The sequence below is a fragment of the Bos indicus x Bos taurus genome, chromosome 27 (genome assembly GCF_003369695.1).
Source record: "Bos indicus x Bos taurus breed Angus x Brahman F1 hybrid chromosome 27, Bos_hybrid_MaternalHap_v2.0, whole genome shotgun sequence".
Classification (NCBI taxonomy): Eukaryota; Metazoa; Chordata; class Mammalia; order Artiodactyla; family Bovidae; genus Bos; species Bos indicus x Bos taurus.
The window spans coordinates 22,332,920-22,357,005 of record NC_040102.1 but is presented as its reverse complement, the minus strand read 5'-3'; the positions used below and the strand labels follow the sequence as shown (position 1 = coordinate 22,357,005).

Below are 24,086 nucleotides of genomic sequence, written 5' to 3'. Positions count from 1 at the left end.
CATACCCTGCTCCAGGAAATGTTCCAAGCACTTCACATATATTCACTGATTTCATTCTCACATCTACTGTATTAGTACTTGTGTGATTCTCACAGATGCCTGGAGAGACTGCCCAGAGTAATTTGTATATGGTCACAGAGTTGGAAATGACACGTCTTGGATTAGGTTGGCCCCTGAATCTATGTTATTAACTATCAAAGCATAATTTCTTTCTAAAACTAGTTTATGAGAAAATTATGGTTTTTCTAGGTCAACATACTCTTCTACAATAATGTGATATATAATTCATATGATTAGATTCATAATAATATTAGTGAAAATCCATATATTCCTATAATTTAAAGATAATTTGATCTGAAAGATAATTTTAAATTTATGGGCTGATTTTTTTGGTTTTCTAAAACATCTTAATAATTAGTCACATTAGAATGCCTTTTTAGCAAGCATATTTTGTGTCTGATATTGTGAGACCTTCAGATGTATAGCATAAGTTTGTGGAACATTAGAAACATGCTCAGTGGTTTTGACAGTCTAATATGCATTCAGTTCAGTTCAGTTCAGTCGCTCAGTTGTGTCCGACTCTTTGCGACCCTATGAATCGCAGCACGCCAGACCTCCTTGTCCATCATCAACTCCCGGATTTCACTCAGACTCACGTCCATTGAGTCAGTGATGCCATCCGGCCATCTCATCCTCTGTCGTCCCCTTCTCCTCCTGCCCCCAATCCCTCCCAGCATCAGAGTCTTTTCCAATGAGTCAACTCTTCACATGAGGTGGCCAAAGCACTGGAGTTTCAGCTTTAGCATCATACCTTCCAAAGAAATCCCAGGGCTGATCTCCTTCAGAATGGACTGGTTGGATCTCCTTGCATTAGTGTATATTAAATTCTTAATAGTAGCATTTCCCTTAAAATTATGTTATTTAAAACTCGTTATAAACATATTTAAGCTATTGTTCTATATAACATATGCACAATAAATTTGTATTTGAATTTGCTACTGCAAAAAAATATGTTATTTTACTCACTGCCTGTGTTACTGCATTTTTATTTTGCCATGATTTTTGGAAAAGCTTCAAGACAAATTAACCTGCGGCATAATTAATTAATTGCATGAAATAAAATGCTGCTGTGTCAACCAAGCCTGCTGTATGCAATAGTAGACTCAGGAATGATTCCCAGTACTCTCCATGTACCAGTTCTGTGGGAGGCCTGTTGCTGTGGCTGTGGGTGTGGGTGTGTCTCTGTCTGTCTGTCTGTCTTGGATGTACTGAGGTGGGCAGAGACATCAACATAGTTGAAACTTAGTGTTTTCAGTTTTTACTGAAGGATGTCAGCTTTATCACTGATTCACTTTATTTCTTAAATGAAAAGATCCAGTAACAATCACTGAGGATTTGGGTTCTTACTTTCTCTGATCAATAACAAACCCAGGTGTAAGTGCATGTCATTTAAGGAATATTTAAAAGACACACACATGATCTCTTGCAGATAAAGCTATATTCTTAGAACTGAATTAAGTTGAACTGGTAAACATGTTATGTTTCTTGCTCCCTATAATGCTTTTATATAACAGCATTTTGCTATTGTGAGCTCAACCTTCTTTAAAGCATTTTGCCAGAGTATTAGCACACCCAATGCTTCTTTTGACATAGATGCTAAAAATAGTCTACAGTATATCATCTTGTTTTCTTTCAACTAAACAATGTATACTTTGTAATTCAGTGTATGTAAAGAAGAATATCCGGTTTCCTATAAGAAGCTTATATGTTTCTCCTTAAATATAGTGGGATCATGCCATCAGTCACATTTCCCTTTACATCTTTATTACAGGGAAGGTCGATATAGTTTAAGTAATCAATAGGCTATAAATGGCTTTCCTATGGACAAATAATGTAGTAAATGTAATTTTGTACATTAGTACATTTTTACTTGTATTCTTACACACTTAATATATTTCAAAAATATTTGTTTTGTCCTATAGACTGCATTCATTTGTGTATATTTACTCAAAATGTTAAGAAAACAAATCAAATAAAAATGTTTTCCTTACAGAACCATAATTAATTTGTAAGTTTGTTTATCAAGGTTATCTTGTCTGAGGTGTGCTGTGCCTAGTTGCTCAATCGTGTCCGGCTCTTTGCAACCCATGGACTTTAGCCTGTCAGGCTCCCCTGTTCATGGGATTCTCCATACTGGAGTGGGTTGCTATGCCTTCCTGCGGGGATCTTCTCAACCCAGGTCTCCTGCATTGCAGACAGATTTTTTTACTGTCTGAGCTACCAGAGAATCCTATGAATACTGGAGTGGGTAGCCGGTCTCTTCTTCAGTGTATCTTCTCTAGACATGAGTAAAACATATTTGATTTCTAAGTGCATAGCTGATTGACAGCCCCTGGAAAAGGCAAAGGATAGTACAAACACCTTTATTTGGGTAGAGAGACTGCTTATATGTCCTACTCCCTGATGGGCCCCCTCATAAATCCCCTTAAGCAATGAAGGCAAGCTTTTTCAGAAGAAATCACAGAATCAACCCTGCTGCAGAAGCTACTAATAACCATTTTCATTATTATATGGTGTTTAAGCCTCAAAATTTGAAATGTTAAAAGAAAACTAGCACTAAATGTAAATATTTTGTTTAACTTCTTATAAATTATATTCTCTCTTATTACCATAGAGTCAGACTTAAGACAACCATGACTCTGAGCATTGAAGAAGTATAGAATAAAGAAAAAAATGAGGTGTTATATTGGTAGATTATAATTAAGGTTTTTATATAATTTGGTTATGTCACTGATTTTTGATAAATGGATTTAAGAATATCAAAGATGAGTAAATGATCCGATGGTAATAGCTAGCAGTTCCTAGGAGTTAATTGATTCTCTAAATGTATTGAGTGCTAAACAAGTAAAATTATGATGACATATGAGATTCCATTTGAAGCATACAGTTGTGATTTTTAGCACATTTGAAAAGTAAATTTTAGAACAATGATATTATAATTATTTAATACACAATTAGTCTTAATGCTTTACTGGGATAATGGTAGACATGGCATCATGGAACTTGTTTATGACACAGGACCCCATTAACAGCCATTCTAGGTTTCTCAAACATCATTGCTTGTGACTGAGATTTAAATAAGGGGGCTATAGAAGAAAAATAATTAAGAACAAAAACTAGTTCTATCCACTACTATCATTCCTTGTTCAACTTTTCAGTTTATCCTTTTATTTGTATCCTCCAACTATAGACTGATGACAAAAGGTGTAAGAGATGGAAAAAATATCTTATTACTTTTAGCTATTACTTTATCAAAGATAAGCAATTCCTGTAAGGGAATGTAAGAAAAAGCAATATAGAATTCCATACCTTGATCAAAATTGGCTAAGAGCTACAAAAAAAAAAAAAAAAAAAACTGAATTGTTTTGCTGAAATTAACATTTATATTGTTTAAACTACTTACGAGAGTAGTTTAAATATTTTCCATTATAGATCAATATAATGTTATTGGTAAATAAAAGATAACAAATTATCCCCATTATACTGTGCTAAAGATTATTACATTTTTAGGAAATCTAATTACTATAGCATTAATTATCACTGTTATCAGTATTATGAACAATGTTTATATAAAAACTGCATGACAATATTTCATCTGCACTGCCCTATGGAAATGGTTTTTACTTTATAGATCACATTGTAGAATTTTCCTGAGTGACTATGATAAGTTTCACAATACTGCTGCTGCTGCCAAGTCACTTCAGTCGTGTCCGACTCTGTGCGACCCCATAGATGGCAGCCCACCAGGCTCCGCTGTCCCTGGGATTCTCCAGGCAAGAACACTGGAGTGGGTTGCCATTTCCTTCTCCAATGCATGAAAGTGAAAAGGGAAATTGAAGTCGCTCAGTCGTGTCTGACTCTTCGCAACCCCATGGACTGCAGCCTACCAGGCTCCTCCGTCCATGGGATTTTCCAGGCAAGAGTACTGGAGTGGGTTGCCATGATTTACATATTTTATCTACATTGTTTGAAATGCTCTGAAAAATATAAAGTATCATACTATCAACATATATGAATATGTAACACCTAAAATCAGACAGTTTTCATCTCTCGTATAAAAAAGGAATGACCTGATAACATAGGAATTACAGATTGAAAAAACAGGAAATTTGACTTGGAGAATGATTCTGAGAATTAAGTTCTTTTTTTTCTTCAAGGAGTCTGAACTTCTGGGATCCTGTACTTTCTCTACCCACTTTCCGCTAATAATCTTATACCTTTCTTTCAGCTTTATTCTATGAAGAGAAATCTGTAGGAATAAATCTTGAGTTCATTGATCTTCAACTATGTTATGAAGGTCATAAAATATTAGAGTCAAACTTTGTGGGGAGATTCTGATATCAGAAATTTACGTAAAGCCTGGAACTTCAAGCACACACAAATTTTGTCTTTTTAAAAATTTATCCAAGGGTAAAATACTTAGCTTTAGCTTTTATCATGCCTGGATTGGCATATATTGTTGTTCAGTCGATATCCGTGTTTGACTTTTTTGTGACCACATGGACTGTAGCTTGCCAGGCTTCTATGTCCAAGCGATTTCCCAAGCAAGACTACTGGAGTGGGTTTCCATTTCCTTCTTCAGGGAATTTCCTGACCCAGGGATTGAACTCATGTCTCCTGCACTGACAGGCAGGTTCTCTCTCTCTCTCTCTATCTATATATAGATAGATAGATAGTTTATGGGCTTCTTTAGTGGCTCAGAATCTGCCTGCAATGCCAGAGACCTGGGTTCTGTCTCTGGGTTAGGAAGATCCCCTGGAGAAGGCAATGGCAACCCACTCCAGTATCTTGGCCTGGAGAATTCCATGGACTGGTGAGCCTGGAAGGCTACAGTTTATTTGTTCTCAAAGACTTGGACACAAGTGAGCGACTTAACACTTTTACTTCATATATATATATATATGACCATGCCCAGGACCATGTCCCTAAATAAAAACTGAAAAATTAAGAAAAAAAAGGAAATAAGAAAAGAGGCTTAAAGTGGTTACTTTATGTCAATATGATTAAAAATGAACAGTGATTGAATAGCTTACTTAAATTTGTCTGAATATCTCTTCAAATTATACCTAAAGATAATTTTATCCTGACATGATTAAAGCATTATCCACACATCAGGCACACTTTCTGTGATGTGTTTTGTGGTATATCTTTGCAACAGTATTACAATACAACATGTATTCCCAAAGTAAAATTCCAGACATAATGGACAGAAAAGCATCATGAGATCTTTCACACTCTAACGATGTATTTGTAACTCAAGTGACACCAAAACTTACAAACACCATCATCCAAATAATAACAGATTAGCAACATAATTCCCTAAGATTTGCAGACACTGAAATTTCCCCAATTCTTATGTATAGGTCTAAATAAATGTCCTTATTTCTATTTTAGAGATGAGAAAACAGAGTCTCCAAGAGATAATTTTTTTCTGGAGTGCTATGTGGTTTGACTCCAGATGTGAATACATTATCCCTCTCCAACTCCCCTTTATCTACTCTTCCTTTGTTTTCTGTATGGTTAATGAGAAATACCAAGTGGTGGAAAGATGGAGGTCATCAACAGTACACCCAGAGGAGCAGGATATTAAAAGTTTTCAGTTTAAGCCTCACTGGAATGAGTGTGCTTCTGTGCTTCCACAGAAATATGCTGGAGCATCATTAACTTATTGATTTGCTTCAGCTGAAACTAAGCTTAATCTTTCTCCCCAACCCACCACTCCTCTCTCTCTTCATTCTTCTCTCTTTTCCCATACATAACTGGCAAGTATTGATTCTATATTAAAATTAACTTAGAACAGTGGTTGAAAACATAAGTCCAATGCTACAATTCTTTATGTTTCCTGCAGGAAAGCAGGCAGTGAAATGTAAATGATATTTGATTATCTTTCGTATAATCAAACAGCCACTTTGCTCCACAGGCAGTACACTAGTTATGTAGTGATCGTATTTGACAGTCGACCTTGGTATGTAGTCTTTGTGTGTTTAATTTACAGGTTGGCATTTCCACTAAGGACCTTTTTCTTTTTTTAAATCTAGAAAAGAATGCAAAATAAAGTTCTATTCTACGTTAAGAGTTCTCTACATTAAAAAGAAAAAAATGAGATGGAAAATCTGCCCACTTTAGGCCTGTTTCTGTAGTTCCAACATAGCAATAGTTAATTGACACGAACATTTAAATTAAGTACCTGGTGATTTTGATTCACTTTTGTGTCCATAGATATAGTTCTTCTCTCTAATTTTTAGTCCATTAGCCTATAGTTCCCCTTTGTAATAGATGTGTGTGTGTGTGTGTGTGTTCGTGCGTTCGAGCGCTCAGTCTGTCTGACTCTGTGACCCCGTGGACTCCAGCCAGCTAAGCTCCTCTGTTCATGGGATTTCCCAAGCAAGAATACTGGGGTTGCCATTTCCTCTTTCAGGAATCTATCTGACTCAGAAATCAAACCCATGTCTCTTGTGTCTACTGCTTTGTCAGCTGGATTCTTTACCACTAGTGCCACCTGGGAAGCCCCTTTTAATTGATATCATACCACAAAATACTATCAAATTACAGCAATTGATGGATATCTATTGACCATATTTTATAGTGCAAAGAAAAAGCAAAATAAATTAAACAATTATAAATAAAATTTAATTATATATTTTTTGGAATACAAAAATTTCACAATGTAAGTTTTACTTTTGGCTTCATTGAAGTGAATACATAACAAAAATTATTTCATATACCTAGAAATAAGTGGACAGAATTAAGCTCACATTTATAAATCTCACATTTCATTGTCATATTCTTGGGTAATTTAATCAGAAATACTGGAAATATACATCTGCATTAAATTATAATTAATTTCTCATCAAGGTAAAGATAACTTAGCTCCCCAAATTGCAGTTTAGTCTTTATAATATACTATCACATACACACAATATCAATAAGTATTAGGTAATTTTCCCACAGAAAAATACAGTATTTCAAAAATATATTAGCAATTAAACCAAAATCAAGTCTTTGTTTTACATAATTATATCTGACTCTTAATTTCCCATTCCTCTTATAGAAATTAAGTTAAATAACAATGCCATATAATATGAATCTCTAAATTTTTGACAATGAGAAAACATTAGTAATACTTTATCAAAAACATATTTACAACTTCTAAAGCCTATAAACCTTAACTATGTATAATTTAAACATCAAATTTATAATTGGTCAATGTTAAGTTTATATTCAATTATTATGCCATTTCTTATTTATACAAGCAGATAATATTTAGTAAATTATTTATTTAGAAAAAAGATAAATGATGTTGCATTTCATGTTTATTTAAGCCTATTTACTATAATTTAATATACTAGGGAGATATTTGTTAGAAAATGGTGCATTTCATAATTCAAGAGTAATAAGAGCAAAATATATGTAATTCAGTCTCACATTAACACATTGACAAGAGTAACAACGACCTTAGCTAGCCTATGAGAAATCAAATCCTGTGAAAGCTAATAGGCTGTACAGGAATGTCTGTATATAGAGAGAAATAATATATTAGAGAAAGAATATATTTTGCTTTCCCCGATTTAAACAACCACAGAGCTTTAAATGGAGTAAGATGGTGTGAGCAATCTTTACCCCGAAGCACTCACCTACTGTCAGCTGTCCAGTTAACTGCCCCATGTGATTTCTTGCATTCACTGTTACATTCCTGTCAGACTGTAAGACCAGTGGACTATCCTGGGAAACATGTATAAAATAAAGAAATCAAATAAAAAATAGAAATATAGTCAAGATTTTATATATAAAAGTATATTGCACTTGTTTGGGTATTATCAAAATTCTATTTCTTTGTTTTATATTAAGCAGATCTTTTAACACCCCAAACACTGTTTGAAAAATACAAAATAATAAGGGTGCTTCCTAATAACTATTTGACATAATAGGGATGTTTCCATTTGGATAAATAGGAATTAACTACGGGGTGCAAACATTTCCAACACTACTGATTATCGTACATCACTGCTGCAAGTAACTTCTCTTTTTCTCGCCCTTCCCTTGGCATAGAGGCCTGCCTTTGGAGATATGTTAAACTCCATAGAAATGGGGAAGTCCCTTTTTAAGCTGAACTTGCAACTTTCAGGTCTAAGCTTAAATGTTTCCTCCTTGAAAGTGCCTCCCCTGATCACTGTAACTACAGATTCATTCAATCCTCAAACTCCTGATCTCCATTTATTTTGTTCAGAGAACTTATCCCAAGACATATTTATTTTGCTAATGTATGTGTTTACTTGTTTTTAATTTGTTTCTGTCACAGGAGGAAATGTCCATGGGACAAGAACCATTGGAGTCATGTTGACAAATTTTATTCCCACTACCTGGCACACTACTGAAGGAAAGCATTTACTTAATGTTTATTGAATGGACAAATAAATCATCATAATAAAATTGATATTACCTTATGTATCTAGCTCAAGTAGGAATGATTTCTAAATCATAAGATGATTTAAGAAAGGAGGTATATAGAATAAGAGAATGTAAGATAGCTTATCTTTCAGCATAAATAATCTTGCTTAGATGTTTACTTTTATCACAATTGAGCACTCAACAGTAAAATAATTTATTTGAAGGACAGTATCACTGTTTTAGAAATCTATGTACTAGGCTATTGCCACTGCCTCAGACAAGTAACTAACAACTGGCTACTCTCATATTTTTATGGTCTAAAACAAGCAGGGTGATCATTCACAAATAGTTCATTCATTTATTCATTGAACAAAAATATTTTGATAATAATGAGAATATATTAAGTACAGGTTTGGGACATTTCAGGGATCAAAATATAAAACAATACCTGTCCTCATGGAGCCTGTACCCAAGATATTGAAACTATGAAAATTTCTCCCAATGTCATCCTTAACATGTAAGTGGTTTGTCATCTCTATGTTAATGTAAATAAAATGCTTTCATACATGTATCATATAAAAACTCTTTTGAGAACAGAATTTGAAATTTGTGACTTGAATATACATAAGATTTTATATATTTTTTTCTAAAGCTATTTTTGCCCCTTCTGACTAGATGCAAAGCACTAAGCAAAGATATACAAACACACACTCACGCACACAAATTTTCCTTTAAAAGTGGACTTTGTTAGTATGTCTAAACTAAGGCTTAATTTTTAAAAGTAAATTTCTAGTTTCAAGAACAGATGTGTTCTCAAAAGTGAGACATAGTTGTACAAAACAATGCCAATTTCATCCTGTCTCATCACAACTCATTTATTTTTGGCACAAATCAAAAGTGTGTTATCTGTAGTTAAAAATAAATCTAGTCCTTTTTGCATAGGTGTTTCTATGCTGCAGACATTCATTTTTGAAAATATATGGAGTATATTTAATTAATTCCATCATTCCTTTCAAGTGATATGTTCAAATTCTGTTAACAATATGGTTGTGGAGTAAGGACTGTTTGCAAATAATTATGCCCAGTAAGGAAACTGCACAAAGAGGATGGCTCACTAAAGCACAAAAATATTTTATTTTAAACTGGCAGAATTAAATATGTGTTGCCTATGTTTTTAAAAAATGAAATTAATTTGAATGTCAGAAAAAGCAGAAGCCTATAAAGCACCTTGCAGTTCAAAACATTGTAAAAATATGTTAGCTGCATTTTCATTCATATATTTTAATATTTTTATTATATAATACCTATGACTATTAGGATTTTTAAAAATTGATGACACTATGTACTCTTATTTGAATTACTAAACATAAATTCTGTGATCTATAGCATAAGAGCATAATCATTAGAATATACAAGGATTATGTAAGTATATTAAAATAGATATGTTTTATTAAATATTTTAAGATGAAAGAAAAGTTCATTTTAAAAAGGCAATAAGCATTTAAGTTGATCTAACAGAGAAAGAGATTTGGGTTAGGATTGAAAGTTTAATCATTGCATCTCTTTGTTTACAACATATCAATCTTCTCTTACTCTAACCACTGAGATCCAATTGAGGTTCTATCCCTGGCATTCTTTCCTTTTCATTACACGATTCCACCAAACTTCCCCTCTGAATTAAAATTTTATATCTAGATTAAAATTTTACTATAATAAAAACAGCAATCTTTTTACTGACTGTACTATAAACATATAGCTATCAGAGGTCATGAACAATTCTCCACAGGTATTCAGGTGGATATCAGTATAATATGTTATACAGATTTATTAAAATGTGATCAGGTGAAATTAATCAAAATTGAGTAACATTTTTCACAGACAAAATGCAATGCCTGTAAGAGCATTGTTTTCATTGACAAGTCACACTATCATTTCTGTGCTTTGTATCACCCCAATGACAACTTTAGGGATTAGAACCATGGTTTATGCCTCTTAGGTCCACACTATGACCTTTTACACAATATACACTCTCTATATTAATCACAACACAATTAATTAAAATATACACATGTGATTAAAAACATATATGATAAAACTAATAGTAACTATTTCAAGAAATCTTAATTTATAAATCTGATTACAAACACATTCTTAGATGAAAATTAGTATCAAGAAGTTACTTTTTACCAAATTTAACATTTATTGTGCTCATTTTCCCAAAGATCTCCGTATAAGAAAATAACTTCCACTAATAAATCATTGTTTTTCACTCTTTTAAAATAGTCCCTCTTCATGATCCTTTATAATTCTGTGCTCCAAATCTTTGAAAGCTAGTGTCTAGTTTCAGATATTAAAATATATATAGCAATTTCCCTTGGAGTTTATTCTTGCTGAGAACATGAAGGGGGGAAAATCATATGGTGGTATTAACTCTCAAATAGGCATAAGACCGACAAGTCTATAAGGGTAAAAAGTTCCATTGGTGCTATATTATTCTGCATGGTACATTAATATAAATATCTCTTTTGGAGAAAGACCAATTTCTTCATTGAAGTCAACTATTTCTACCACCTGCATCTTTGCTTTGATGCTAAGAAATATACTTTCCTTCTTTTTTTAAAATTTATTTATTTTATTATTATTATTTTTTTATACTTTCCTTCTTATGCTTCTCTTCAGACAAAGCAGGTAGGAGATCCAGGGGAAAGGCAATGGTCCCATTAAGAGGGCCTGAGAACCCTCTCTTACGATTCTTTTACATCCACATTTTTTATGACAAGGGCCTGCTTGTCACCTTGTTAATGGTCATAGAGAAATAAAGCACTATGTTCTCATTTCAATGCTTTTGTTATAATCTATGCAAGTGACTAAGGAAAAAATGATTCTATTCTTATTTCTATTGTGTTCACCTTTGTTTATCATAAATATTTCCTAAGGGCCTATGATGTGTCCAGCTCTTTGCTGTGTATAAAACAGAAACAGAGGAGACAAACTGTCTTCTCTTATGGAGTTCATTATCTAGGAAGTCAGACAAACAATAAACCCAGTATATAAAAAACAGAGAGAATGTTACTAACAACAAGCTGTTGCGATAGAGACTTCTCTAATAAAAAGCACCAGTTCTACTAGTGAGAAAATGTACATGTAAGAGGTCGTGTGTACACCAGGCACTTCAGCTTCTGATATTCATTCTCTCAAGGTTTGAACTATTAAATTGTAGTAGAAAAGAGTAGTACTAGGAAAAGCGATTAACATCTGCTGGCACTTAGTCAGTGTTGGACATGCATGTAAACGTCTAAATACTTTACATGTATGAGCTTACCTACTTATGAAACTTAAAATAAAATTCACCAAAGAAAGAGTGAAGAAATAAAGTGCTTGTAAGACAGAGAACCCTGACTGTTTAAATTCAAATAGTGAGACAGCCAAACTCTGGCTTCTTGACTAGGCAAGCCATTCAGCATCTCTGTATCACGACTTCCTCATCAGTAAACAGGGTAATAATCCTTAATCTGTAGGCTTCTCATAAAGAATTAATGAGACAATATACAAAAATGATTAAATCAGGGCCTACTAGCCTTTGCTAAGGGCACTCGGGTGTTTACTTTTATTATTTATTCCACATGGTAATTACAGTACTCAACTAATAATGGTATTATTTGTTATCATTCTTGTTTTACGGATGAAGAAACTTCAGCAAGGAGAGTACAAGTCACTTGCTTTAAATCATGCAACTAATAAATAACAAAGTATTTGAAGCCAGTTATCTGGGTATAGAATCTCACGTGTTAACTATCATGATGCTATGTCTCTGGTGGGTAATAACAGTCTAGGCTTTCTAAAACGCAAATCTGTATCTGAAAATAAATGTTAAAATTAATGGAACAAAATATATTTTAAAATTCCTTTAAACATTTCAGTCTCTTCAGTAAATATCTGGAACATATACAGTCATAAATTGTAAGATACAACTTCACATTGTCTGGTTCATTTTTAAAATCTTGTTTTCTCAGGTTTCAGAGGAAGAGCAATAATTCCTGAACTGCCCTCTGCACACACATTTTAAAATATATCACTTATGAGAATTTCCCTACTTTCAATCCTAAAAGAGAACATAACTAACTGTCCATATTGTTCAATGTAGATGGCACAAAATTGATATCTCATTTCTTGAGTTTATACAGTTTTACCAGGTAAGTTTTCTTATCTTCTCTGATAGAAATTTTTATAATAAACCTATCTTACCCCCAATTCTCTATCTTCTTCTTCCTCAATATCAAATCAGTGACATCAGATATGTTTCTTAAATATACATTTTTCTGTGATCTTTCTTATAATAGACTTGCAGCTCACATCACAATAACCGTTTCCTCCTTGCATTAATTCTTCATATCCAGTGTTATTTTCATAAAATATTTTAAAATTAAAAATATTGATATGCTTGAATTAAAGCAAAATAAAATGTTTATTGACTCCTCCATCTCTGCTGGGAACAAAATTCACATTTATTACACATAAGGTGCTTTTTCAAATGATTCAGTTCTACTTTTTTAGCTCTATTTCACATCACTTCACCATGCAAGAATTGCCCAAATTTTCATGTTTCTGAAAATATGCCACTTCTGTGCATTCTCATCTTCTGTTCCCTACATGTGAAATTCCTATCCATTGTCCCATAACTGGCAAAACTATAGATATGTTTCTGGTCCCAATTCAGTTATGTCCTCTGTAATGCTTTCCTGCTCCTCCAGAGTCAAAATTTGCCTCCCACGCTCCAGTTTCCCTGTGTTCACGTCTACACAGTAGTTGTCACAGGATCTTTGGTTTGCCTTGTTTTGATCATTTTGTCCTAAAAGCACAGCATGCCGTCACTTTCTTTTACACGTACAGATTTTTGAAAGTATATTTTGTGCCATGTTTGGCACCTCTTTCCTCTACATTAAATGTCTGTTAAGTGAATGAACCGAACTGGGCATATTTACTTCTTAGTGCACTCAGGCTCTACGTGTTTACTTGATTTGAGTTCAGGTCACACAAAACTTATCAATCTCTTGCACCACTTTTTTTTTTTGGACCCAGAACAAGTTTTCTAAAAAGCTGTTTAAGTGGAACGAGTTATATTACATTTCGATTTGATTTATATTCATCATCTCTCTCTGCCCAAGGCAGCCACTTCTTCTCCAAGAATTTGACCCACTTAAGAAGATGAAAACCAGGTAGTTTTTAATTCTTTGGCTAATAAAACACTTACTTGAAATTTCATTTAATTGCTGAATGCAAATCATTTAATTGCTGAAATTTGTATTTTAAGGTACAAGAATTAATCATGAAAATATCTAGAGGTGTTAAACTGCTTTCCCCAGTCCTCTGAGTTCACATTTTACCTTGAATGTGAAGTGGTACAGCAGAGAAAGAGCATTTCCTCAATGCACTTTTCTGTATTTCTATTCTGAGTTGCCAGACCACAGATGAAGTCATAAAGAATGATGACACAGTAGTGGATAATAATAGCATAGCAGTTACCTGTTCTCTTTGGTTCCTAGTTTCATCCTTAAAAATAGATTCAATTACATTTTCTAGAAGGGTTATAGGAGTTCATATATGAAAAAAATAATCTTTATATGTGTGTCAAAGCTGATCCATTATTTTCAAAATATTTTAAAAGCACAGAGAAAAAACAAGGTGCTTTACAAAACAAGTTACTGTTAAAATTAAAAACAAATGGAGACCAGCCTTGAAAATCCCCTAAGCAGACAAAACCAGTTTAGTCATACAAGGAAAGCTTACTATAGCTTACTTTGCAAGACTAGCTTAAACTGGGTCATTTCTTGCTTATGCCTCTAGAAGTCATAAGCAAAATTTACATTGTTTTCCAGGGTTGATATGAGGCAACCACTAACCGATTCCCTATCATTTAAGACAAAATCTCTGGAAAGAACAGTTACTGTCTATTTACCTTATAAGCTGCTGTATAACAATATTCCTCTGAGCCTCACTCCATATTTTGGCTTGAATGCTCACAGTTCTCAATCTATCATTTTGGTGTGTGAATAATAAAGGTTTACTAAATACTCCTGCAGTGATTCACTGGTTTTACTTCTGTTATTTCTGATCTTTGATACAATCTATATTAAAATAGAAGAAACTGTTAGGAATTTCTTAATGCAATAATTTCACCAGTTTAATATTAGTAAATGTTGTATTTAAAGGCATTTTTGTGTTAAAACCCAGAATTAGTTATATATTGAGAAATAAGTGAACTCTTTTTTTGGTTGAAAAATTACCACAGCCTTTGAAATACTTTTAAGTGTGAAAAGTATTATAGTTTCCCTTAATTATTCTTTCTTCATGAAAAACAGAAGACAGATGCCATATGAAGAGCAAACAGAAAAGAGGAGAAAAATGTAAAATATTTATGCTTTTATTAAAACAGTACTTCTTCCCAAAAGATATTGTGTTACAAACTTAACACAATATTTAATTGGGCACTAAAATCTATAAACAGAACTAAAGACCTTTCAAACCAGGAGAAATAATTGTGTTCAAACACATAGCTTGTTGCTAGAGTTGAACCCCAAATTTTACTTTGACTTTCCAGGCAGTTAAGGCAAAATAAAAAAGCTATGTTATAAAATTTTCATTGCCCGATAAAAAACAACCCTAGGAATTCATAGGAAAAGTATTTTCCCCCAATACTAGTATTTAATCTTCTCGATAAGAAGTTTAAATACTCTCATTTAAAGCATTTGTTTTCAAATTCAGGCAAATCAAATGTTGTACTGATTCTCTGCCCTGACGCTTGCCTGACTTACTGCTATTGGCAACCAGATGTTGAATACTAAGGAAGAAGTCAGAATTTCTACTTCTGTCAGAAAATCAGTGAAATGGTAAAAATGAATGAATGAATAAACAATGTTTAAAAACATATTTTAAAAGATTCCAGCTATTACATTGCGTTTCATCTCCCATTATGTGTATGTAAGAGTAATATATTAATTATGTACCCATTAGTAACTTACATTAATAACATACAAGATAAAAACCTTTTCCTATTTAATTTTTCTGCTGAACATATTTAGAAGTAGAATGAATGTGTGTACTTTACCATTTTAGAAAATGAAAGATATAATTTACCTTGTTATCTGCAGGAGGAATTTGTAATGCCTGAGATTCATTTTTCTAAATATGAGTGATCAATTTAATAAAGCGGTAGAGAGTGTAAGGGACTAATTTGTATTCATATATATTCACATTCTGCACTGTAAAATTCTTCACAATTAAGTAACTATGAATTTGCAAAACGTTAAAAATAACTTCCTCATCTATGATGTGAAGAGGGAACTAGATTCAAAACAATCATATGTTGATTTGCTACTCTCTCTCCAACTCTAGCTGCTTTTGCTTCTTTTTTTAAAGGGCAGAGAGAAGGGAGGTGCACCCTGTCTGCACTCAGAGCTTGTTCCAGAGAATTCTTCCTTCCTCTTTCCTCTTCCCTGACCTCTGAATCTCATATCATCCTACTACATATTCCACTCTCTCTGGTTGCCCTCATTCCTGGAGGATTTTCTCTCTTAACTCATTCATTGTCATTCCAGCATCATCACAGTCATAGCTCTTAGTTGTTTTATTTACTACACAATTTTCTGATGCTCTAAATTGTTGAATTCTTGGTCTCTCCTCCCATGACTTTATCACACACCCTGCATTAGCCTCCCTGGTAATTATACTAAGATTATGACATTAATAATAACCACAATTCTTGCACTGGCTCCAGTTGAAGCTATAGACAAGAAATGATGACTGTCATTTCAGTAAACAAGGAATGTTGTCTGCATCAAACTGTCAGCCACTGCAGCTGCCCTGGTGGTACTCGCTGAGGGGAATTCAGGGTGCAGGAAAACAGGATAGGAGCCCTGGATAGCTAAGATGCATTGTGCTGTGTTAGTCACTCAGTCGTGTGAAGAATAATTTCAGTGAACCCAGACTCTTGAATCTTCTCATACATAGGAATATGCTAAAATCACTCACTTGAGATGTCAGTAATTTGAATTAGCAGTAATCTTTTGATGTTTGACTACATGTTTTGATTTTTTTTTTAAAGCAAATACTCTTATACATCCCAAATCTTCCTTTTCTTCTTTGGAATAGTTCCTTAGAGATATCTGAGAGGCTGCCTTCCCAGCCTAGTCCTCAGTAACAATTCTGAATAATCTGCAGCTTTGAGACTGTGTGCTTTTTTTTTTTTTTTACGGTCAACAATATGGCTATCCTTTCAACTTGTTCTTTGTAGAAACTGACACTAGATTTTTCAAAAATTCTTCTGGATCGAGGTAAAAGTAAAATTAATAGTTAATGAAAAAATAACTTGTGACACATTTGCTTATAATAATACAAAATAGATTTATCAGAAATGGTTACCACAGTTAAAATTTTTTTAAAAATTTAACCAACTGCCTGCCCCAAAGCTTATGAGAAATGCATACAAATTGTTTTTTTAAATGATTTAGGTAATTCCACCCCCCCTCCAATAGTTGACATAACTGTGAATGAATGTAACTTGTTGGAATTAAAAATCATTCAGGGACTTCCCTAGTGGTCCAGTGGTTAAGACTCCATGCTTCCAATGCAGGGATCCAGGGATCGGGTAGCAGGCGGTGTGGGTTTGCTCCTTGGTCAGGGAACTAAGATCCCACATGAAGTGAGTGGCCAAAAACATAAACGATTCAGCATGAGATATATTCTACTTTTCCTGAATACCTTTACTGTATAGTGTATAGATTGAGAAACCTGTCCTCATAATTAAGTAGCTAGAAAAAAATAGATTCACTATATAAATGTTACTTAATTTTTGAAAACTTTTGAAGTACATTAAAAAAATCATATCACACTGATTTACCATCAATATTGTAACTGACAATAACTCAAAGAGTTACATCTTCAATTTTGCAATAAGGAGGTGATTGGAAAGCAAGTAACTTGCAAAATATTCTGTTTCTCAGTCATAAGAGTTCTTATCTTTCTCACTTTTTGGGCAGCATGCCTAAAAGGCTTTACTAAAGTGAATTAAATGATTGCTTATTTTATCTCTTATTCTCTCTCCAAGAGGTACTTTGTTTAACCAGATATTCTTTGGAATATGTTGGGTAAGTTCCGAGTAATTGAAGCCTGTGATATATAAAATACTTTTTTTTTTTAATCACACGCTTCACCCACATTTTACTCTAACTTTGGAGCTGAAGATCTGCTTTATTCTATTCATGAAAAATATGCCATATAACTTAAGTCTAAGAAAGATATAAGAGGATATACAGATGAGACATGAATTTTGCCGTGTAATTGTTGGCTATATTAAATAAGGTACCATAAATGTCTCCTTTTGTGGCATTCTTTAAACTTTTCTATTATAGGACACCCCTCAGAAAAGATGCCCTTTGTAACACTAGTCAAGGGTGGGAAAATGTGAGATCCCTAATGGCACTTGCTAGCATGCCCACTACATCATTATATAAGATAAATGAACTCAGAATATCTCAGATCTCAAAATAACTGAGAATTTACCATGTGGCACATGGAACTCTGCTCAATGTTATGTGGCAGCTTGGGTGGGAGGGGAGTTGGGGGAGAATGGATACGTGTATATGTATGGCTGAGTCCCTTTGCTGTTCACCTGAAACCATCACAATATTGTTAATCAGCTATACCCCAATATAAAACAAAAAGTTTAAAAAAAGGAATAAAAAAAAACTTGCCTTAGTTTAAGATAACTTATATTGATAAATCCTACCATGAGTTTTTGATATACCTAGTTTGCAAATTTCTTTCTTTCTCTCTCTTTGTTCTTTTTGACCCTCTGAAGGTTATTACATCCAAAGACAATGAATCTTAGATAAAGTCCATATTTTCACATGAGAAAGATCTGGGCTTTCATCAGAAGCTATGCTATCAAACTCTCTGATATTTATTCTTATTGCAATCTGAGCTGAGAAAAAGATTTGTGTGTTTTTGTGATTTTATTACAGTTTTTGGAATGAAAGTGAAAGTCGCTCAGTTGTGTCTGACTCTGCGACCCCATGGACTGTATAGTCCATGGAACTCTTCAGGCCAGAATACTGGAGTGGGTAGCCTTTCTCTTCTCCAGGGGATCTTCCCAACATAGGGATCAAATCCAGGTCTCCTGCATTGCAGGCAGATTCTTTACAAGCTGAGCCACAGGGGAAGCCCAAGAATACTGGAGTGGGTAGCCTATCACTTCTCCAGCAGATCTTCCCGACCCAGGAGTTGAACTGGAGTTTCTTGCACTGCAGGCAGATTCTTTACCACCTGAGTTATCAGGGAAGCCTGAAAGTTTTTGGAATGAGCAATTATAAATAGAAAAGTAATGTATAATTTTATGTTACTATGCATATAACCATATTTAGCATGAAGTAATAAACATTATGACATTTAAATTGATACTAAGCAAAGCTGAAAGTCTAGATATAAATGCAGATAAATAGCTGTATTACCTAACAATTCAATATCAACAAATGGATAATTTGCTTCAATGTACCTTTAAATGATGAAATGGCAGGGGAATTTGGGAATTGGTTGAAGTAAGAACCTTGCAGGCATTTTGGGTGATGCTAGGTTTTAATTACAAAACAATCAAAGCAGTGTGGTAGTATTATGTAAAAGAAATACTATTAATTAACTAGATAGCTTCATATTTTAAGAAAGATCACCTTATATCCTAGCGGAGAACATGGATATTAGGTGATCACTTGCACGTCTTAAGATACTTGAGCAAAATATTAGTTTTCTCCACATATGAAGATTAAAATGGAAATAACTAAAAGATAGATGTGTCCTTTTGAGGAATCAAAGGAAACTTTTTTCTTTCAATTCAGAATTTCTCTGGACACCAAATTTATACCATTAATCAGTAGTCTGGGATGTTTCATTGAAATCTATGGAGCAGTGCATTAATCCTCTGCATGCCAAAAATGACACATGACCTAAATATCCCTAATCTTCTGGGACTCTTCTAGTTATGCATTAGGATAGTCATCAGATCAGATCAGATCAGTCACTCAGTCATGTCTGACTCTTTGCCACCCCATGAATTGCAGCACACCAGGCCTCCCTGTCCATTACCAACTCCCAGAGTTCACTCAGACTCACGTCCATTGAGTCAGTGATGCCATCCAGCCATCTCATCCTCTGTCGTCCCTTTCTCCTCCTGCCCCCAATCCCTCCCAGCATCAAAGTCCTTTCCAATGAGTTAACTCTTCGCATGAGATGGCCACAGTACTGGAGTTTCAGCTTCAGCATCATTCCTTCCAAAGAAATCCCAGGGCTGATCTCCTTCAGAATGGACTGGTTGGATCTCCTTGCAGTCCAAGGGACTCTCAAGAGTCTTCTCCAACACCACAGTTCAAAAGCATCAATTCTTTGGCACTCAGCCTTCTTCACAGTCCAACTCTCACATCCATACATGACCACAGGAAAAACCGTAGCCTTGACTAGATGAACCTTTGTTGGCAAAGTAATGTCTCTGCTTTTGAATATGCTATCTAGGTTGGTCATAACTTTCCTTCCAAGGAGCAAGCGTCTTTTAATTTCATGGCTGCAGTCACCATCTGCAGTGATTTTGGAGCCCAGAAATATAAAGTCTGACACTGTTTCCACTGTTTCCCCATCTATTTCCCATGAAGTGGTGGGACCGGATGCCATGATCTTCGTTTTCTGAATGTTGAGCTTTAAGCCAACTTTTTCACTCTCCACTTTCACTTTCATCAAGAGGTTTTTGAGTTCCTCTTCACTTTCTGCCATAAGGGTGGTGTCATCTGCATATCTGAGGTTATTGAAATTTCTCCCGGCAATCTTGATTCCAGCTTGTGTTTCTTCCAGTCCAGCGTTTCTCAGGATGTACTCTGCATATAAGTTAAATAAACAGGGTGACAATATATAGCCTTGATGAACTCTTTTTCCTATTTGGAACCAGTCTGTTGTTCCATGTCCAGTTCTAACTGTTGCTTCTTGACCTGCATACAGATTTCTCAAGAGGCAGATCAGGTGTTCTGGTATTCCCATCTCTTTCAGAATTTTCCACAGTTTCTTGTGATCCACACAGTCAAAGGCTTTGGCATAGTCAACAAAGCAGAAATAGATGTTTTTCTGGCACTCTCTTGCTTTTTCCATGATTCAGCAGATGTTGGCAATTTGATCTCTGGTTCCTTTGCCTTTTCTAAAACCAGCTTGAACATCAGGAAGTTCACGGTTCACATATTGCTGAAGCCTGGCTTGGAGAATTTTGAGCATTACTTTACTAGCGTGTGAGATGAGTGCAATTGTGCGGTAGTTTGAGCATTCTTTGGCATTGCCTTTCTTTAGGATTGGAATGAAAACTGACCTTTTCCAGTCCTGTGGCCACTGCTGAGTTTTCCAAATTTGCTGTCATACTCACACTGAAAAAGATAGTTTAGAATCTTAGACTAGCCCAAGAAATCCAATTGACATTCTGAATGACCAAGGTTAACAAGTTACAAGTTAACATTAGGTTCGTAGGTTGTAGGTACAGTAAGTTAATGGACAGGATAGATAGAAATATAACAGAAGAATTACTAACTCTTCAGATAAAATGAGTGCTCAGATTTATGTCAGCTGATAAAAAATAACATTCATATAAAAATATTGTGATAGTGAGCTCTTATTGAATGCCTTCCATAAAACATAATATAAAAATTTCACTGAATTAATATAGCATGCTTGTGATTTCTTGCAAGCACGGAACAGACATTAAATTAATTTCTACATCTTAGAGCATTTTAAATGAACATTTATAATCTTCATGTGAGAATTATGTGCATCATGATAGAAATAAATGAAATATAGAAATTATTGCAATGATGTGTCCCCACCATTTTCAAGCTGGCAACCTAATTTCTAAAAATCATTAGACATTCTAACTCGTGCAGCATAATGCAAACGCAGAGAGCAGGTTTTTAACCTTACAGAATGTTCAATAAGCAGCTTAACCATCATCATGACACATACTTGGCTGCATCTTTGTGTCTGATTCCAGAGAGTGCTAAAATCCTACTTAGGTTATGAAGAAACATTTTTAGTTTTATGTAACCTTCCATTATGGATGTGTTGGTTGCATTAAATAAGTTAAATACAGTTGTTTAGAGAGGATCCCTCTTCTTTAAATATTTTACTGACTCTCATTCTACTAGTTTCAGGTATCAGCTCAGTTTTTCCTGTGTTAAACAGAAGTAAAGGAATATGATTCTGCTTGGGCAAGATCTGATGGCTCAAGAATTTAGTCAAATTTCATATTGGAAAACAGTCATTTTGTTTTCTAAAGGAATATAAATTGCTTTTTTCGTGAACATTTTTGTGGAACTGCTTCTATTCATGTATCCTTTTAATAAAGCAGAAATATATACCATATACGATATAATTGGAACACCCTGTGACAAACTGAAAATTGCATTTACATTGTAATTTGGAAAACTCAGCAGTGGCCACAGAATTGGAAAAGGTCAGTTTTCATTCCAATCCCAAAGAAAAGCAATGCCTAAGAATGTTCAAACTACTGCACAACTGCACTCATTTCACATGCTAGCAAAGTAATGCTTAAAATTCTCCAAGCAAGGCTCCAACAGAATGTGAATGGAGAACTTCCAGATGTTCAAGCTGTATTTAGAAAAGGCAGAGGAACCAGAGATCAAATTGCCAACATCAGTTGGATCATACAAAAAGCAAAAGAATTTCAGAAAAACATCTATTTCTGCTTTATTGACTATGCCAAAGCCTTTGACTAAGTGAATCACAACAAACTGTGGAAAATTCTTCAAGAGATGGGAATACCAGAACACCTGATCTGCCTCTTGAGAAATCTGTATGCAGGTCAAGAAGCAACAGTTAGAACTGGACATGGAACAACAGACTGGTTCCAAATAGGAAAAGGAGTTCGTCAAGGCCGTATATTGTCACCCTGTTTATTTAACCTATATGCAGAGTACATCCTGAGAAACGCTGGACTGGAAGAAACACAAGCTGGAATCAAGATTGCCGGGAGAAATTTCAATAACCTCAGATATGCAGATGACACCACCCTTATGGCAGAAAGTGAAGAGGAACTCAAAAACCTCTTGATGAAAGTGAAAGTGGAGAGTGAAAAAGTTGGCTTAAAGCTCAACATTCAGAAAACGAAGATCATGGCATCCGGTCCCACCACTTCATGGGAAATAGATGGGGAAACAGTGGAAACAGTGTCAGACTTTATATTTCTGGGCTCCAAAATCACTGCAGATGGTGACTGCAGCCATGAAATTAAAAGACGCTTGCTCCTTGGAAGGAAAGTTATGACCAACCTAGATAGCATATTCAAAAGCAGAGACATTACTTTGCCAACAAAGGTTCATCTAGTCAAGGCTATGGTTTTTCCTGTGGTCATGTATGGATGTGAGAGTTGGACTGTGAAGAAGGCTGAGTGCCAAAGAATTGATGCTTTTGAACTGTGGTGTTGGAGAAGACTCTTGAGAGTCCCTTGGACTGCAAGGAGATCCAACCAGTCCATTCTGAAGGAGATCAGCCCTGGGATTTCTTTGGAAGGAATGATGCTGAAGCTGAAACTCCAGTACTGTGGCCACCTCATGCGAAGAGTTGACTCATTGGAAAAGACTCTGATGCTGGGAGGGATTGGGGGCAGGAGGAGAAGGGGACGACAGAGGATGAGATGGCTGGATGGCATCACTGACTCAATGGATGTGAGTTTGAGTGTACTCTGGGAGTTGGTGTTGGACAGGGAGGCCTGGCGTGCTGCAGTTCATGGGGTGGCAAAGAGTCAGACAGGACTGAGCGACTGATCTGATCTGATGGCTTTTCCATTAGTCATGTACAGATATGAGAGTTGGACCATAAAGAAGGCTGAGCACCAAAGAATATATACTTGTTAACTGTGGTGTTGGAGAAGACTCTTGAGAGTTCCTTGGACAGCAAAGAGATCAAACCAGTCAATCCTAAAGGAAATGAATCCTGAATGTTCATTGGAAGGACTGATGCTGAATGTTCAATACTTTGCTGAAGTATTGAAGCTGAAGGTCCAATACTTTGGCCACTTAATACAAAGAGCTGACTCACTGGAAAAGACCCTGATGCTGGGAAAGACCGAAGGCGAGAGGAGAAGGGGTCAACAGAGGATGAAATGATTGGATGGCTTCATCAACTCAATCCATCAAGCAAAAATTTAGATTGTTCATGCTCTTTGTATTAAAGTATAATTTTACTATAAATATTTCTTTGGAAACTGAGGTCATATAAATCACCAATTTTTTCAAGAAAATTTTTTTAACTGAAGTTCTATAATGAATTTACTTCCTTAAAAAGTTTGACTGAACATTGTATTTACCAGCCTCTGTAGAAAAATGCATGGTTAATCTGCTCATTTGAATAAAGGTCAAATATAAGTTTACTGAGCTAACTAGATGGCTTATACTTTTCCATAGATTTACTCGTCAAAATATTGACCAAATGAAGAACTAATTCAAAGTTTTAATACTAGTTAATTTAAAATCCAATATTCCACTTGGCTAGTAGTATTGGAAAGTACAAGAATAATTAGAACTATCTAGTCCCATCAAAATATAGTC

General features: G+C 34.7%; 1 protein-coding gene across 1 annotated transcript in view; it reads right to left on the bottom strand.

Moving 5' to 3' along the window:
• The window catches only part of SGCZ (sarcoglycan zeta), a 1,115,594-nt gene that overhangs the window by 104,856 nt on the left and 986,652 nt on the right, over positions 1 to 24,086 (bottom strand). Inside the window, exon 4 of the mRNA XM_027529936.1 lies at positions 7,695 to 7,782. Coding sequence (XP_027385737.1) covers positions 7,695 to 7,782 — 88 coding nt within the window. The remainder of the gene's footprint in view (positions 1 to 7,694; positions 7,783 to 24,086) is intronic.